Source organism: Dunckerocampus dactyliophorus, chromosome 12 (assembly GCF_027744805.1).
Source record: "Dunckerocampus dactyliophorus isolate RoL2022-P2 chromosome 12, RoL_Ddac_1.1, whole genome shotgun sequence".
NCBI classification, from domain to species: domain Eukaryota; kingdom Metazoa; phylum Chordata; class Actinopteri; order Syngnathiformes; family Syngnathidae; genus Dunckerocampus; species Dunckerocampus dactyliophorus.
This window is the reverse complement of record NC_072830.1, coordinates 4672378-4688957: the sequence shown is the minus strand read 5'-3', so window position 1 is coordinate 4688957 and position 16580 is coordinate 4672378. Positions and strand designations below refer to the sequence as shown.

General features: G+C 42.7%; 1 protein-coding gene across 6 annotated transcripts; it reads left to right on the top strand.

The window, feature by feature from the left end:
• Window positions 1-1947: 1947 nt before the first annotated feature.
• LOC129191495 (NXPE family member 3-like) lies at window positions 1948-16322 on the top strand. 6 transcript variants are annotated; one of them, XM_054794899.1, is made up of 7 exons: window positions 9111-9463; window positions 9630-10284; window positions 10503-10615; window positions 13282-13683; window positions 14497-14567; window positions 14638-14841; window positions 14914-16322. In XM_054794899.1, exons 4-7 carry the CDS (start codon window positions 13511-13513, stop codon window positions 15459-15461), a joined length of 996 nt encoding a protein of 331 aa, XP_054650874.1. In that variant the 5' UTR covers window positions 9111-9463; window positions 9630-10284; window positions 10503-10615; window positions 13282-13510; the 3' UTR covers window positions 15462-16322. The 6 variants fall into 6 exon arrangements, with proteins under 6 accessions (XP_054650877.1, XP_054650874.1, XP_054650879.1 ...); XM_054794902.1 differs by lacking the exons at window positions 9111-9463; window positions 9630-10284 and adding an exon at window positions 1948-2024; XM_054794904.1 differs by lacking the exon at window positions 9630-10284 and having other exon boundaries at window positions 13306-13683.
• The last annotated feature ends 258 nt before the right edge of the window (window positions 16323-16580 follow it).

Genomic DNA, 16580 nt, shown 5'->3' with positions numbered 1-16580 from the left:
CTATTAGCTACCAGTGCTATGTATGGTTCAGAGATAATTGTAGTTCCGGCCTCTTCATACAATTTCAGTATCACAGCAGTCGCTTCCCAGTAGGGGTCTACCTTCATCTCCTGTATATAATAGTCCCTGAGTTGTAAACGCTTATGAAAATCAAGCTTGTCGAGGTTATACTTTTCCTTTAAGTTTTGGAAACTCTCCAGCTGACCCCCCTTCAACAGTAAACACCATACTGTGATTCCATTAGTTATCCACCTTTTGAAACCTGTATCACATCTAATTGGTTTACAACTACCATCGTATGCTATCCATCTGAATACTTCAATCCTTTCTTGCATCTTATGTTTTTTCACTATGGCAAACCACAAGTCCAGTGTGAACCTTGTCCTTTGGTCAATTAGATTTTTAGTCTAACCAGTACACCTCCTGGTCCCCAACAACACTCTGCGCTGGGTATTCTCCACAGTGTTTTTCACTTTGCAATATAATGTGGTTTACACCAGCATACTAGAAATCGCAATTGAGCTGCATGGTAGTGCCTTTCCAGATCCGGGGTCCCATCCCTCCCTCTTCTTTCGGCAGCCGGAGAGTCGTCACCCTTACCTTTGCCTTCTGCCATCCCATATAAACCTTGATATTGTTCTATTCCAGATCACAAATTGGGCCTGCGGGACCTCTGTTGGTAGGGACTGGAACAGGTACAGGAGCCTTGGTAGGACATTCATCCTGATTATTTTATTTGTGAACTCAAGTGGTGTGAACCATTCAAAAAACATGATTGAACAATTTTTTTCGTTATTATTATTATTCCACCGTTGGTTTTTTTTACGTCTAACTCCTCCTGCAGTTTTCAACCAATTCACACCATTCAAGCATCAGATTATTCAGTTCATTCAGGACAAGTTAGGTACCAATTCCCCATTTTCCAAGACTTTTTTTCACATTGAAAATGAATGGGGAATTTTTCAAAGTTACATATTTCTCACATTTCTCAACCAATTCAGACCACCTCCAAGACAGAATGGTGAAATCATTGGATAATTTTTTTTCTGCAGAAATTTTTGGTCTCGGCATACGGTGTGGGCATTTTCTCTGAAGATTCCCTCAGGTGCCCCTCCTATGCTGTCTCTCACTCCTAAGCTGCACGTAGTGATGGCTCAATAGAGCCAGATCTTTGAAATAAAGCACCAAAGCCGACTCTTGTTGTTGGGAGTCGATTGGGAGCCAATTCGTTTTTCCTCGTGTTTTTTACTATTAAAGGCGAAACCGCCACCATTTGGTTATTGTTTAGGGTGCTATCATGCTAAGTTCATGCTAAGTGGTACAGTGCTAACGTTAGCATGTTAGCATTGCTAGCATGCTAACATTAGCATTGTAGCATTTTTAGCCATTTTCATTAGTTTTAGCCTTTTTTTTTATTTGGAAGTAAAGCCGTAATTCTTTGACTTGTTAGACTTTGTGAATTTGACTTATGTCTTACTAATATATCTGCCTGAGGGATTCCTTTTAGGGTTTCCCTGCTCCTATTTTTTTTTCCTATTCCTATAATTCCTTAGCACTTAGCGCTATCATGCTAGGTTTAGCATATTAACGTTAAAAAAGTAAAGTAGTAGTATTAAAGTAGCATTTAGCTCTTTACATGAGTAGAACCATGCTAACATTAGCATAATAGTATTTACATGAGTAGAAACCAATATAAACACTTAGGCCCTGTCCACATGAGACCGTTCTTGGACTTTTTTGTTTGGAGGGTTGAAAAAAAGTCTCGTCCAGATTAGTATATTGTTGCATCCAGACGGGAATGCATCACTGAGTGAAAAGGATGTAATACACAAGGCATGCCTTCGTATGGCGCTGTGAACAAGCACACAGACGGAACCACGTGACACACCAAACCATAGAAGAAGAAAGCACCCATGCGCATAAGTCTGTTGTCAAGACACATCAAGACTTAGGAGAAGTGGAATTACTTCTGTGAGTCATTACAGAGTAAAAGACAACAAAATATCAGGGGAATGTCGACTGTGGTGAGTCATGTCCGTCAAAATATGAAGCTATTACGTCGGCCTGTCGTCAAAGCTCATTTGTGGTCATGTGACGGTGTGTTTTTTGACGGCTAACTCCTTCATTTTTCAACCGATTCACACCATTCAAGCATCAAAGCTGTTCAGCTCGTTCGGGAATAGTTTGATACCATTTTGGTTTTTTTGAAAAAGTTTCACATTTTCCACAATTCCCCATTTTCTTTTGGGGAATTGGCGTAGACTTTTTCCCCATTGAAAATGAATGGGGAATTTTTCAAAGTTCCACATTTCTCACATTTCCCAACCAATTGAGACCACCTCCAAGACAAAATGTTCAAATCATTGGGAAATGTTTTTCTCTGCAAAAATGTTTGGTCTACGCCATACGGTGTGGGCCTTTTCTTTGAAGATTGCCTCAGGTGCCCATCAAAGCCGTCTCTCCTAAGATGCGTGTAGTGACGGGTCGATCGCGAACGAATCGGCGCTGCTACTCCTAAGCTGTAGTGATGGGTCGATCGCGAACAGTTCTACTCTTGGAAATGAACGACAAGAGCCAGTTCGTTAGTTTGATTAGTTTTTCCTCATCTTTTTTACTGTTAAAGGCAGGACCCTCCACCATTTGGTGCTTAGGTTTAGGGTTAGGTGTTACGCAATAGCATGCTAGCAGTTAGCATTGCTACCACTCTAACATTAGCATAGTAGCATTTTTTGCCATTTTTAAGAGAATTAAAATACGAAGACATTTAACTCTGCCATGGTAGGTGTTACATGCTAATGTTAGCATGCTAATGTTAGCATAATAGCCGCTATCATACTAGGTTTAGCACGCTAATGTTAACATTAGCCTTGTTACATTTTAGCTGTTTTCGTGAGCAAAAACCTATATAGACATGCTATCACGTCAAGTGTTAGCATGTTAGTGCTAGCATGTTAATATTGGCATCGTACGATTTTTTTGACATTTTTGTAAGTATTAACACATGGTTCTTTGCCCCTTCTGCTTCGAACTCGTGCCTTTTATGTTCACTTCTGTTTCCCCCCCTTCCTCCCTTCATTTACCTCACGCTTCCTGCTCATTTCTGTTTTCCCCCACTTCATCTCTTCATTCAGCTCACACCTTTACACGGTGTGTTTCATACATCCATTTTAAATTTCGGCACGGTCACACTCCATTTTAGCGCGGCGTCTCCTCTTCTGCTTCGACACTCGCGCCTTTCCTGCTCAATTCTGTCCCCCCTCCCCAATCCCTTAATTCCGCTCACGCTTCCTGCTCATTTCTGCTTTTCCTGTTTTTCATCTCTTTATTCAGCTCACGCATTCACACCACAATTTCTCCAGAAATTGTATATCCTCTAGTTTTATTTGTTGCTTTTTATTTGTTGTTTTCGTATGTGTTCTAATAATATGTCATTCATTATACTCCTGGACTCTTTGATTTCTTGGCACACCTTGGGATCTTGGGTCCTCAGATAGTCCTGTTCCAGTTCCCTTCATTTCTCACTATTTAGTCTACGAGGGGTGTATGAAAAGTTTCAAGCACCGTGTATAAGAAGCGTTGATGCATGGTCAAACCTATGCATTTTTGAAAGTTCAACATTTTGTAAGTATTCCTGCCGAATTTTAATATTCTAAATGCTTGCAGATTTTTGAATAAGCGAGGGTCAAGGATTTGGTGAAAAATTGAGAAAACTGATATTGTGCAGTGGCTCAGTGTAGTCGGTGGCTGCCATGGCAACATTCAAACTTGTTCCCCATCCACCTTATTCGCCGCACCTGGCCCCCTCCGACTTCCATCTTTTCCCCCAAATGAAAAAAGCCTTGGCTGGTCGCCATTTTGCCAGTAATGATGATGTCAAAGCTGCAGTTGAGGGGTTTCTTGAGTCCCAAACAAAAGAGTTCTTCTACACCGGGATAAAAGCGCCGTTGGAGCAAGTGTTTAGCCTTTGAAAGGGACTGTGTTGAAAAAAAAATGATCCCTTTTAGTTTTTCTGATGCTTAAAACTTTTCATCCACCCCTCTTATATGCTTTAGCTTTAAGATGTTTTGCATGTGCTGTTGCAGCTATTAATTTCCCTCTCTGTTTTTACTTTAGCCTTTGTGTGATCTTTGTTTAATATTCCCAAGTTGAGTCTCCACATTGTTTTCCTTTTCCTGTTTTAAGATTTAAACTGGGTTGTGATCAGATACATCTGCACCCCCAATCTGAAATACCCTCACTCCATAGTTGTCCTCTATGTTCATGAAAAAAGTCAATTCTTGGATGCACTTTGCGTACCGCAATTGGCTGGCGACCAGTCCAGGGTGTACCCCACCTGTCGCCCGAAGTCAGCTGGGATAGGCTCCAGCATACCCCAGCGACCCTAAAGAGGAGAAGCGGTATAGAAAATGGCTGGATGGATGGATGGATGAATAGTGTGTATAATCTCTTTGGGGGGGTTGCATGTTCCTCTGTACATCCACCATCCCCATCTCTTCCAAAGTAAGTTGCTTTTTGTTTCTTTTAAGGCTGGTTGTATCTACTTTATGATCTCTAATGACATTCAGGTCTCCCCCACATATAAAAAAAATACCACATTTCTGTTGCATTAGTATCAAATAGGCACTTGAACATGTTTTTATCGCTCTCTGGTGGCACATATACACTTCCTTACGTCACCTGCTTGTTTTCTAGCTTCCCTCTTACTACAACATACCTTCCCTCCTTATCGCTAATTCCAATTCAATCATGTTTGATACCAAGATTACCACTCCTCGTCTGTAACTTCCCCCAAAAGCGCTGTGGTATAACTTCCTGTAGCCATATTTTTTTTGCCGTGCTTTGACTGCAACAGGTGGAGTAAAATTATTTGTACTTTCTCCTTTGTGATTTTTTGTCATGACCTTATTTCTTTTTAGCGGATTGTTTAGGCCATTGACATGCAGCAACATTATCCTAACATCATTCAACTTATGTTTTACCATTCTTTGACCATGTTCTCCCAAACAGATCCTAACTGGGCACTTACACAAAAAACGTCCAACACCAATCACATAACAAAAACTGGCTTCCAACAGTAGTGCGGTTCAACCCTTCCCCACAAGGCCCCGTTGGTGGGCAGAGGAGAAATCGTCATCTCTAAGAGGGCTCCACCCTAGACTCAAGTTGGGTCCCCTTCTGGGAACTCTATAAAAAAGACCTAGATACTGGGTACTATGCTAACATCAACAGTCCCCAGCCGGGTGAAGATTTTATGAACCCGTAATTCTACCGCTCTCCTCCCGCACTCAGTCAGATTCTCTTGGCGAAGTTGGACGCATCACCATTCCACGTCGAGTCTCCGCCACCCAGCTATACCTCGCTCCGCTGTCGTCTCCTGGGATATCCACGCATAGCTCCTCAATCTCATCTCCTGTGCGGCTGCCGCGGCGCTATCGTTCGTCTTCATTCCATCTCTCCAGTGGATTCGGATGCTAGTCAATGGTGTCTGGAATCGAACTCGTCTCTCCTTAATTACCTTTTTAATGCTCATATAGAATTTCCGCTTTTGGACAACTTCGGCTGGATAGTCGTGATCGAAAAAAACTTGCTTGTTTCCCATATGCAGTACATCTTTGTCTCCCACGCCGTCTTCAAAATTACGTCTCAAACTTAGTTGACAATAATGGATCTGGGTGCGGCATCCGGGTTGGGTTGTTGTGTGAGAGCACGGTCGGCCCGCTGGATATCCAGCTCAAGGTCCTCAGGTAGCTGTAGCTCTGTTTTTAGCCACTGTTCCATGAATCTGCCCACTGGGCCCTCTGTATCTGTTTCCGGGATGCCGAAGATACGGATGTTGTTCCTCCTAGATCTTCTCTCTAGGTCTGTCAGTTTTTCTTGCATCCGACTCGCTAGGTCAAGCATTTCTATCATCGCCTCCCCGGCTTCCGCTCTTCAAGCTCCGCTATGCGTTCCAATGCTCCGGCCAAAGTTACCACCTGTTATGTAGCTCGTCGCGGCGAGCTGTTAGCTTGCGCTCGATGTCCTGCAATGGTGCGCCGGTTTCTTCCGTCATCTCCTGTTTTAGAGTGAGAATATCGTGTCAGAGGTATTTTATATCTTTGCTGATAGTGGCCAGCCCGGCTCGCACACTCTCATTGTGATCCTGCTCATCCATTCTTCTTGTATTATCCTCGTGGTTGTTTGCGTGTTTGCTAGCCTGCTCACTAGCTTGACTTTTGGTGTGTTCCCCAGATGCTGCACGGGTTTCGTCCTTCTCCCAATTTGCTTTCCTGGTTCTTCTTTTGTTTCTCCCACCCATATCGATCCTTGTTGCCATCGAGTTGGGTGTAAATTAAATTGGGTGGGTTTACGATGCCCCGCCAGGGAGAGCCGACGACTACACGTCTGCTCTCACCGCTATCTTACCGGAAGTCTCTATATAAGTAATTTTATATTATTCATATTGTATAGTTATTTCATTTTATTTATGCATTTACAAAAATTTTTTAGTTTTAGAACAAAAATTGGACAAATGGATGCAAAAAGAAGACACAGATACTACAGATGTTTTTTTATTTGTGGTTCACATCAGTATTATCCATTGGGTTCATTTAATTGGTATATTTTATATTTGCTCAAAAACACGAGCAGAAGGGGTAAGCTTGTCCACCTTTCCAAAAGACCCAGTTTGTCGCGATAAATGGACTAGGCAACGAACGCAAGCAAAATGGACGCCGTCAAATTCATTGGTATTGTGCTCGGTACACGTCGAGGACAATTGTTTCGATACTATTCCTCAGTTAATGGAAAGTTTGGGACTGAGTGTGTATTGCCGGCGGGAGCTTATACCAGTGAAAACACAAGCTCAGACGCAGAAGGCAACACAAAAAGTCAAAAACCCAGAAGACGTGGAAAAGCGTGCCAAGGCAACAGTAAGTAAATCCACATTTTTGTGCTAGATGTATTCTACCAATCTTCTCGGGTTTAAGAAAAAAGTAGCAAATTATACACCGGAATGTACGGTAATCTTGAGTCATGAGTCCACTTGGTTACTTTTGGCTTCATCGGATACATGGTCTCAGCTGCTGACATTCTGCGTTGGCTGGGAGAAGCTTCTCTTCAACTTGGAGTGGAGATTTCTGGTGGAACCTTTCCTATGCCCGCCACATGCTTTGGAACACTCAAGTTTTTGCCCATCATCCGCAATCCTTATGTGAAACATGAACACATATTTCTTTCCCTTTTCTGTATGTTCTAAAGAGAGAGAAGGAGTTAACATGAGGCGCTAACAATGGACGTCATGGGAACCACGTATTTTGACCGTCAAAAAATGCCAACAATGTCCATTTACATAACTGAGCTGTATTCTAAGCAAGCTACAGCGATATTGTTATTGTTATGTATTATTGTAGCAGCGAACACGAAGAACTATATTTATCTGGTAAAGTAACGCAATGCGTAGCTAGCCTCAGCGTCACTCGAGCCTCAAGCCACTGCTGAGCAGTATACGACCTAACTCAACAAGATGCTTGTTTGCCGTCAGCATTTTTTACCTATGCTAAATTTACCAGCTCAACGGGGAGCACAAGTCCCAAAAACAGTGGACATTGTAAGTGATTGTTTTCATTACACTCCTATCCATGGAACATTTAGAACTAACGTTAAAGGGGTTAAGGGGGCATCTTACCTGATAACCTGAACCTCATTCTCCATATATTCAGGATCAAAAGATCAGATTCTGGTTCCTCATTTGTTCAAAAGTAGTTGCCGGCGGCGATGGCTCTCAGGAAGTCTGCCATGATTAGTAATAGCACAGATACGCTGTTTCTATGCTGTTGTTGTTGGCTGAAGTAGCGTTAGCTCCTATCGGCAATGTGAAATCAGTGCGCCGAGGAAAGAAGTTCCGGTAATGTTTAAATTGATCAAAATAAGGCAAAATACTAGGGGTGAGCCAGATACTCGTTAACGAGTATCCGATTATGGATAATGCATATGGATAGGGATCATGCATTTTTGCCAAATGTGAAACGAGTACATCTCGTCATGATCCGTAATCGTGATCGAGAAAATCCTCATTATGTATTCACTCTTTGAAGGGCCATCCATATATGGGTGGTTATCAAAGAGGATGACATACTTACTCACGGTGCAACGAAACAAAAACAACACATCCTCAGCAAGTTAACGCATCACATATATCAACTACGAGTACGAGTACGTGGGTGGTAAACAATAGCTAAGCGGTAAACATAACACGGAACTTAAAACTGTTATTTACAAATGCCCGCAAGGCATGCTGGGTAGTGAGGCACCGACAACAATACGGGCTATGAACAATACAACAGTATGTTAGCGTCTCTTCCTGTTTACTTCCTTGACGACCTCCTCAACATATTCTGCAATCAGGCAAAAATGTGACAAACTGTTGGGAGAGAAAGTACCACAAGCTACCCAGCATGCCTTGTGGCAGGACTATATGGGTGTAATTTTGGCATGGGTTTTTTGCATACATTTTTATTTGTATGGTGTAGTAGGTAGGTTATGATGTGCGTCACGTGTTGTGTCGTTTGGATCGCCTTTTTGTACAAGCTAAAGATGCCACAATAGCCCTGCGAGTCATATTACCTGCTACAGTTTTGATGTTAAAGTTTTAAAAAAAGGACTTGGGAAACGTCTGGTTGGCAAGATTAAGACGCTTGGCAGGGCTGATGTGGCCCGCGGGCCGCAGCTCGCCCAGTCCTGACTTCCACACATACACAGTACACATGTAACCGAATAATAAACAATAAATGTAGCAACTTCTGATCAATCCGTGTCAATGCCAGACCTAAAATAATATACAGATTTTAGCCCCACCCATTTCCGGTTAAACCGCACCTGCTTCCGGTTTATGCCCCGCCCACTCCCAAGTACAGATACAGATCATTTAGATGGGTGAGCAGATATAGATATAGATACTGTAGTGGCGTACTCGCTCATCCCTACAAAATACTGTAAATATTACATGTTATCATGTTTACAGAAAGATGTCATTCAAAAGAGATAGATGACATTCAAATTGCAAACAACAGAATATACCGTGATGAAAATATGTACCGTCTCTGTTGACCGTATTAACTCTTCCCCCCCCCCCACACCATTACACATGCTAAACCTAACATGATTTAAACAATACAGGCACTTATTTAAAGTACAGTACGTACAGCTTGAGACGGCAAACACTCCCACCTTAGACTGACACAAACTGGAACCACTAGGAAGCAGACACATTGCCACAGCCATGGGCCACCCCCCCACCAAGTTGGGACACAAGAATAGGATAAGAGATGTCACTTCCTCATTTCGAGGCTTCTTCCTTCTGCCATGGATTGGACTGGTCCAGCACTGAGCTTTGAGACATCTTCCAGATTTTGCCTCACTAAAGCGTGTCCGACTGATCTCCTCTCGGGATAAACAAACTCTTCACGCTGATATTCTTTCCAAGGTAAGTTACGACAAGTTGTGTTAACATATCATATACTTACAATGTTACTCGACAATTGGCTTGTGATAAATTTCATAGTAAGCCTAAAGCTTTCGGCGTAAGTCCTGGCGCAAACCAAGGACACTAGAATTGAATAAGACTGTCAACTCAGCATCCGCTTCTCTAGTATGCCCTGTGCAGGTTTGGCAGCTGTGATGGTGAGCAGAATCCAGAAACAGTAGACTGTAAACACGTCCTTGGCACACTGCTCAGCTATTAATTGCTCTAATGGACGGTCCAAAAGACCACATTCGTCATGTTTCAAACTCCTCAAAAACGACGACAGGTACACACATGGACAAAATTGTTGGTACCCCTCAGTTCATGAAAGAACAAAACCTGCTCTTGAATCTGACACATGTAATAACAAGTCAAATTGAAATGCATGTTTGCGTCTGTGCACATAGAAGTGATGCGCCTTGCAGTTCCAGTGTTGTCCTGTCTCTCCGTGGGACATTTCCCCACAAGCTTTGTAGCTTGTCAACATGCAGTCTCGCTTTTTTATGATTTGCTTTCAACAGTGGTGTCTTCCTTGGTCGTCTCCCAAGATGACGGTTGGTGCGATATGACACTGATGTACCTTGACCTTGGAGTTCACCTTTAATGGCTTTAAGGGTTGTTCTGGGCTCTTTTGCTACCATTTGTATTATCCATCTCTTCGATTTTTGTCTTCAGTTTTCCTCCTGTGGCCATGTGCAGTGAGGTTGGCTACAGTCCCATGGATCTTAAATTTGTGATGATGTGCAACTGTCGTCCCAGGAACACCAAGCTGCTTGGAGATGGTCTTGTAGCCTTTACCTTTAACATGCTTGTCTAGAATTCTGATCTTGGCTTGTTAGAGGGCTGGACCCAGTATGCAATAGTTGAAGTTCTACTGGAGTGGTGTTGATAAAGCACACTCCATCTTCTCAGCCTTTTTCAAGTGTAGGCTGGCATAAGTCCAAAAGAACTTGACATCCATAATCAATTGAATATTTTTTTTTACAAATAATTTTTGCAGATAATCGGCTGAGCTTGAGGTAAACCGTGTCCCTGAAAGTTTGGAAATACGGCATCGCTGTCCTCGCTCTGTCTGGCCTCGTCTACCTGCTGTTCAACATCAGGATTTTGGAGGTAAGGCGGCTTTTGTTTTAAACAAATACCGTATTTCTGCTAATATGTATTAATGTCAGGCTGATTTGCTAGCAGAACAAACTATGCTTTTTTGTGACTATTTGCTTGTAGCTTGAGCCCTTCTGTCTCCAAAACAAGTTTCTCCTAAGGCGTTTCCACGTCAACAGGTTCTGATTAACCCGGAATACATCCTTGCACCTGATAAAGTCCTGATAATGCTTGTATAGCTATGCTTCTGTCCTGTCTTTCAGGGACAGAATCTCACCTGTCTGTTTCAACTGTCTTCCCCATCTGCAGAATTAACACCCAAAAAAATTAGATCTGTCTTTGAGCAGTTTTATTTCTTCTCTCCATCAGTGGTAATGGAAATTTTCCACCACGGTAGCAGCCTCCTGATAGATAAGAATCAGCCATAAATCCTTAGATGAATGGACGATAGAGACATGCCCCAGGTATCACCGGCTTGTCGCAGATGCTCCATAGTTGACCATGACTGAAGACGAGAATGGATGTATGCAGTATACAGTAGCAGCCAATACATTGTAGCGATCTAACTGATCTTTTGTTCTTATGGATTTGATCAAACCAAGACTGAACAACATCAAATTAAAAGTTTTTGTGCAGTGTGGGAGAAAGTTTGATGGTGTGTTCAAGGACCGTCGAACAATGTGGGCCAGGTCGCCGATTGCAACTAACAACATAAACATGCAACACTATGTTGTGTTTTTGAATAAAATAATGGATCATATTTCCAAAATTGATATCCATTTACATAAAAGTTGATGTAGATATTTACAATTTGTATTTATTTTAAGCGTTCGGTTGCTAGTTTACTAGTTGTCAGTGTCCATCTTGTATAGCAGCATTTTTTCCTGTCAGGGAAAAAAGATGACAGAATTACCCTTACAATGATCGCTAGCACTATTTTGTCTCGGTGGGCGACCTTATCAGATGTGGCACCTGTGAAACTGGGATTTCTTACATTTCTTACATTTTAAAATGTAATCATTTCATCATTTTGAAATTTGAACTCACTTTAAAGCTTGTGAAAATGGGCAGTTGATCCGCTATTGACTGGCTGCAGAGCCAAACAACTCAACATCGTATAGAATGTCGCCTCCACCTGCTGAGGAGACTGAGGTCCTTTGGTGTGTGCAGGACTCTTTTACGGACCTTTTATGACTCTGTGGTGGCCTCAGCCATCTTCTATGCTGTGGGCTGCTGGAGGGGGGGCAGCACGGACAGGGACAGGAGCAGGATCAATAGGCTGATCAGGAGAGCGAGCTCTGTCCTGGACGGTCCTCTGGACTCCGTGGAGGAAGTGGGGGAGAGAAGGATGTTGGCTAAGCTGACATCCATCATGGACAACACCTCTCACCCCCTACATGACACTGTGGGTTCCCTTAGCAGCTCCTTCAGCAGCAGAGTAGTAGAGTAGAGTAGAGTAGAGTAGTGTAGTAGAGTACTCTAAGTCCCCAACTTACGAACACAATTGGTTCCAGACGACCATTCTCACGTCAAATTGTTCTTAAGTCGGGGAAAAGGTAATATTACCAATGATATAGGTACTACATGTACGTGTATACATATACAGTATATGCGTATGTATGTAAATATGAGTTTGGATGTAGTAGTAATATTAAACCAGGATAATTAATGAAAAAAACAATAATAATAAAAATGATATAATAATGATAATTGTTATTTACCTTTGAAGAGGAGTGGTCGAGCATACATCGTTGTGGTGGAGGAGGAGACTCTTCTAAAAGAGGTAGTGTTCTGTGGGTGGTGTAGAATTAAGCAGGCCTATTAACTCTTCATAAACTTGAATCACACGCTCTGTCCGGGTTGTATCATACAGCTACAATTTAGCTTTGCATTTAGCTTTCTCTCCCCAGCGTCTAACTCTTCTTCTGTTGGTCCCAGTAGCAGTGTCACAGTGCCCTCTACTGGTCAAGCATGTACAGTAGAAATATGGAGTTTCAGTACAGTACTACAAGGCAAAATACAGGAAAAAATACACCAGCCGGCGTGTGTACGTCTCTCCGAAAGTTCACATGTCGGATGTTCGTAAATTGGGGACTTAGTGTATAGAAAACCTGTTTACGACCTTCTAAATACAATTTTTAACAGTATTAGCACCTTCTAGACATGAACTAACACCCCCATAGTCACCTTTACACTCCTATTACCCATTACTCGAAAATGCTAAAAATTAGCGTCAGTGTGCACGTTTTGACTAATAGTAGACAGTATTCAACCACGAAACAGCATGATTTATCGATTCATATATTTTTGAAAAAACGTGACTGAAGTGAGTGAAACTGTGAAGTGGTGAGGGATTACTCTACTTTTTTAAATGAAAAATTTCACTGCAAAAAGGTGGAATTAAACAAAAATGTAATGGTACAAAGCAGCGACATAGCCATCAAAGGTTCCAGGTTCCACTACAAAGGTGAATTCAAGTGACCCAAGTCAATCTATGAAATAAATTACAAAAGGACATATCATTTTTGTCCCATGTGGAGATCTCGAGTACTCTTACAGTTTGAACGTGATCTAAATAAAAGTGCGACTTGTGTTCTGTGTGCAAAAAAATCTCAATACTCAATACTCGAAATGTCGAAATGTTTTCTCCCATATTGCTTGTCATGGCATGTCTACAGAACACAGTGTCACCCCGACTACAGAGCCACACCAATCACACAATCTGTGCACATCATCACGGCCCAATTCCCGCTTCTGTGGGAAGGTTCGGCACAGGTGGAGGTCATCATGGTGCACTCGAGCGAGGCCGTTGCCGTGCTGCAGCGGCTGAGGGAAGAACGTCCCGATCGCGTGTACTTCAAAAGCCTCTTTAAGTCGGGCCTTCAATCTGAGACCACGATATGAAACATGTATCTGCCACCTGACCGGCAGCCATTGTGTAACTACACGGACCCTCTCACCGGGGACCCGTGGTACTGCTTCAAGCCAAAGACTCTTAGCTGCAGCGCCAGGATCGACCACTCCCTCAGAGGCTACGTCCAAAAAGTCATCACAAAGAAGGAACAAAGACTCTTTGCCAGGTTCGCACACTCAGTGATTACCTACACCTGCACAAGCTAATGACACTGGATCAAATATATAGAACATACTGATTTTCTCAAGGTAGAGGCATGCCCAGACAAGCACAGCATCACTCTTGTGGTGCCAAATGACAGTTAAAATACAGCGGAGTGGCGCCTCTTCCAGCCAACGACAGTCTTGTTCCACTTTTCCACCTTTAACACCTTCAAATGTTCTTTTAAGCGGAATGAGTTTTTGACCAAAAGAATCCAGGTTCAGGGACTGCCCGACGTCATCGAAGGACACGGGGGTGGTACGGTAGGAAAGTGGAGGTGAAAGTGTTATGCAGGTTCAGGTACTTAACAATGCCAAAGAAGTATACATAGTAGGTACATTTGGAAAGTTCCGTTCTTCTCCCCGAGTTTGTTTGACTCGGACATGGTCCCCAAAAGTCAGGATCCCAGGACGACGCAGGTGGTACCATTAGAAAGTTCACCGCTGAAAAGAAGTGTTCACGCTTTAGTTCAAACGTTATATTTAACCGCGCCGTCCATAGACCCCAAAAAATGCAAAAAGTCTGGGGTACCCTCTCTTAATTTGAAGGGCAACACGGGTGTAATTGGTTTTCATGAACTTCCAATCAACCAAAAGATCATGGAGTAGAATTTAGTTTTATCCCCGTGCAACATTCCAAAAGCCTGCATCTTCCCATCGATCCAGTCTAGAACTGATCCTCTTATTTGTTCCATGAGACTGTGCAGGTGTACCTAATGTAATGTTTAGTGATTGTCCGACTCGCAGTTGTAACGCTGATCCTCCTTTTTTGGCATCAGTGGCATCAATGTCAAAGTTCCCATCCGGCCTTCTGGAAGTGACACAATCAGCGTGCTGCCTTCAAGGCCAGGTAAGTCCTTTAAAGTAAGTAATCCCACTTGTTTTTGGATGGATTAAAAGGATTTAACTGCATCATGTAGAAAGCAAGAGTGTAAAACGGGATGCTGTCAACCTAAATACGTCCGGGTACTACTACCAGGGCTTGTGGAGACCCTTAAGCACCGTCTCAATGCGCAAGTTCAACTTGGCCGCCATCACTCAGCGTTTGACCAACAAGGAGGTCCACATGTACGGCGACTCCACCGTCCGCCAATGGTTTGAATTCCTCAGGAGTGGGCTGCCAGGTGAGCGCTTTTGTCTTGGCAGCGTCAATCCTTCGTCTCACCAACTGAAGCTTCGTTCTCTTCCATCCACAGACTTGAAGGAATTCCGCTTTGACCCACAAAATTCTAACAAGCAAGGCCCCTTCATGGTGATGGACAGCAAACACAATATTCTTGTGACGTACCGCTGCCACGGACCACCCATCCGCCTCACCAACGTCAAAGTATGTGAGATGCGCTACATCGCCAACGAGCTGGAGAGCCCGAGCGGGGGTCCCAACACGTTGGTAGCCATCAGCATCTGGGCTCACTTCAGCACGTTCCCCGTGAAGATGTACATACGCCGCCTACAGCACATCCGCAAGGCTGTTGTGCGACTTCTTGACCGGGCGCCAGGGACGCTGGTCGTGATCCGCTCGGCCAACCCCCAGTCCCTGCACAACATGGTGAGCCTGTACAACGGTGACTGGTTTACGCAGCAGCTGGACACCGTGCTGCGAGCCATGTTCAAAGGTTTAGACATTCTGCTGGTGGATGCATGGCAGATGACCGTGGCGCACGGTCTCCCTCATGACATCCACCCGCCGCCGGCCGTCTTCAAGAACACGGTGGACCTCATATTGTCGTACGTTTGTCCTTGAGACGTGTGGTCACTGGTTTGTCCCAAGAAATGCCAAAGAGGACGCCGTAACGATCGACCCTGACCCCGGCCACGATGATGTACTTTTGGGAGAAAGACTCATAGCACTAAAGTCGTAAATTCACTGAATAGTTTTCATTTGAACAAATAAAGTTACAATTCTCGAGATAAATGGTAAACGTCGCACAATTGCAGGCTTTTCCGTAATGCAACATATTTGTTGTACAGTTAAATAAAGTTGTCATTTTACAAGAAAAATCATCAGATTGAGTTTTATCAGCAAAGAATTTTAGGCATTCATCCACTGAAAAGTACAACTTTTAAAATTCCGACTTATTGGCTGAAGAATATAACATTTTTTGTTGTAATATTTAAGTATTAAAGTTGAAAGTTACATGCAAGGGAGGCAGATAGTAAAGGAGGCAGGCAAAGTTTCTTTTACAAGTGAGACAAAAGAAAGTATCATCAAATTCAGGAATTCACGCAAGTCTCAAGTCAAAACTATAGATTTACGACTACAATTCTAGCAACTTTTTTGTTGTAGTTATGGCAAGTGTTATTGTAATTTTTACAAAAATGAAATATTGCGAGAATGGAAGTTTGTAAGACTGAAGAAAATGAAGCCAGTATCAGAAAACCTTTTTTGTTTTGTTGCGAGGGAGTTACGAATCATTAAAGTTATGATTTTACGAGGGCTGTCAAATGATTACAATTTTAAATCTGATTAATCACGGTTTTCAAATGAATTAATCATGATTAATCACCATGTTACACTGTCACCGTATCATATTACCTTATCATTTTCTTGTGTATTTTAAACTAGCAAAGAGTACATTTGGAATACAGGAAGTGGACATGTATTGCAATTGATGTGAAATAAGAGGGGGGGGGGGGGGGGGGGGGGGGGGTAGGATTAAATAAGCCTTGCTTCTTCCGACTCCTTTTTGGACATGTAGAAGAGTGAATTGTACTATGTGATGTGTTCCAATGTAACTTGTATGCATGTTCAAAATAAATTCAACCATTACCATTATCGTGTCTGAAATATGCCAATTTTGACTGTATTCTATTGAAAGAAAGATAAATGACAGATTTGATATATTTGTATGTATTAGCAGCG

Bases quoted from the DNA above. Each gene is read 5' to 3' on its own strand.
- LOC129191495 (XM_054794902.1), top strand. From the start codon at position 13,511: ATGTATCTGCCACCTGACCGGCAGCCATTGTGTAACTACACGGACCCT. The intron at 13,684-14,496 runs GTTCGCACACTC...TTTTGGCATCAG, and splicing joins GAACAAAGACTCTTTGCCAG to TGGCATCAATGTCAAAGTTC. The intron at 14,568-14,637 runs GTAAGTCCTTTA...TGCATCATGTAG, and splicing joins CGTGCTGCCTTCAAGGCCAG to AAAGCAAGAGTGTAAAACGG.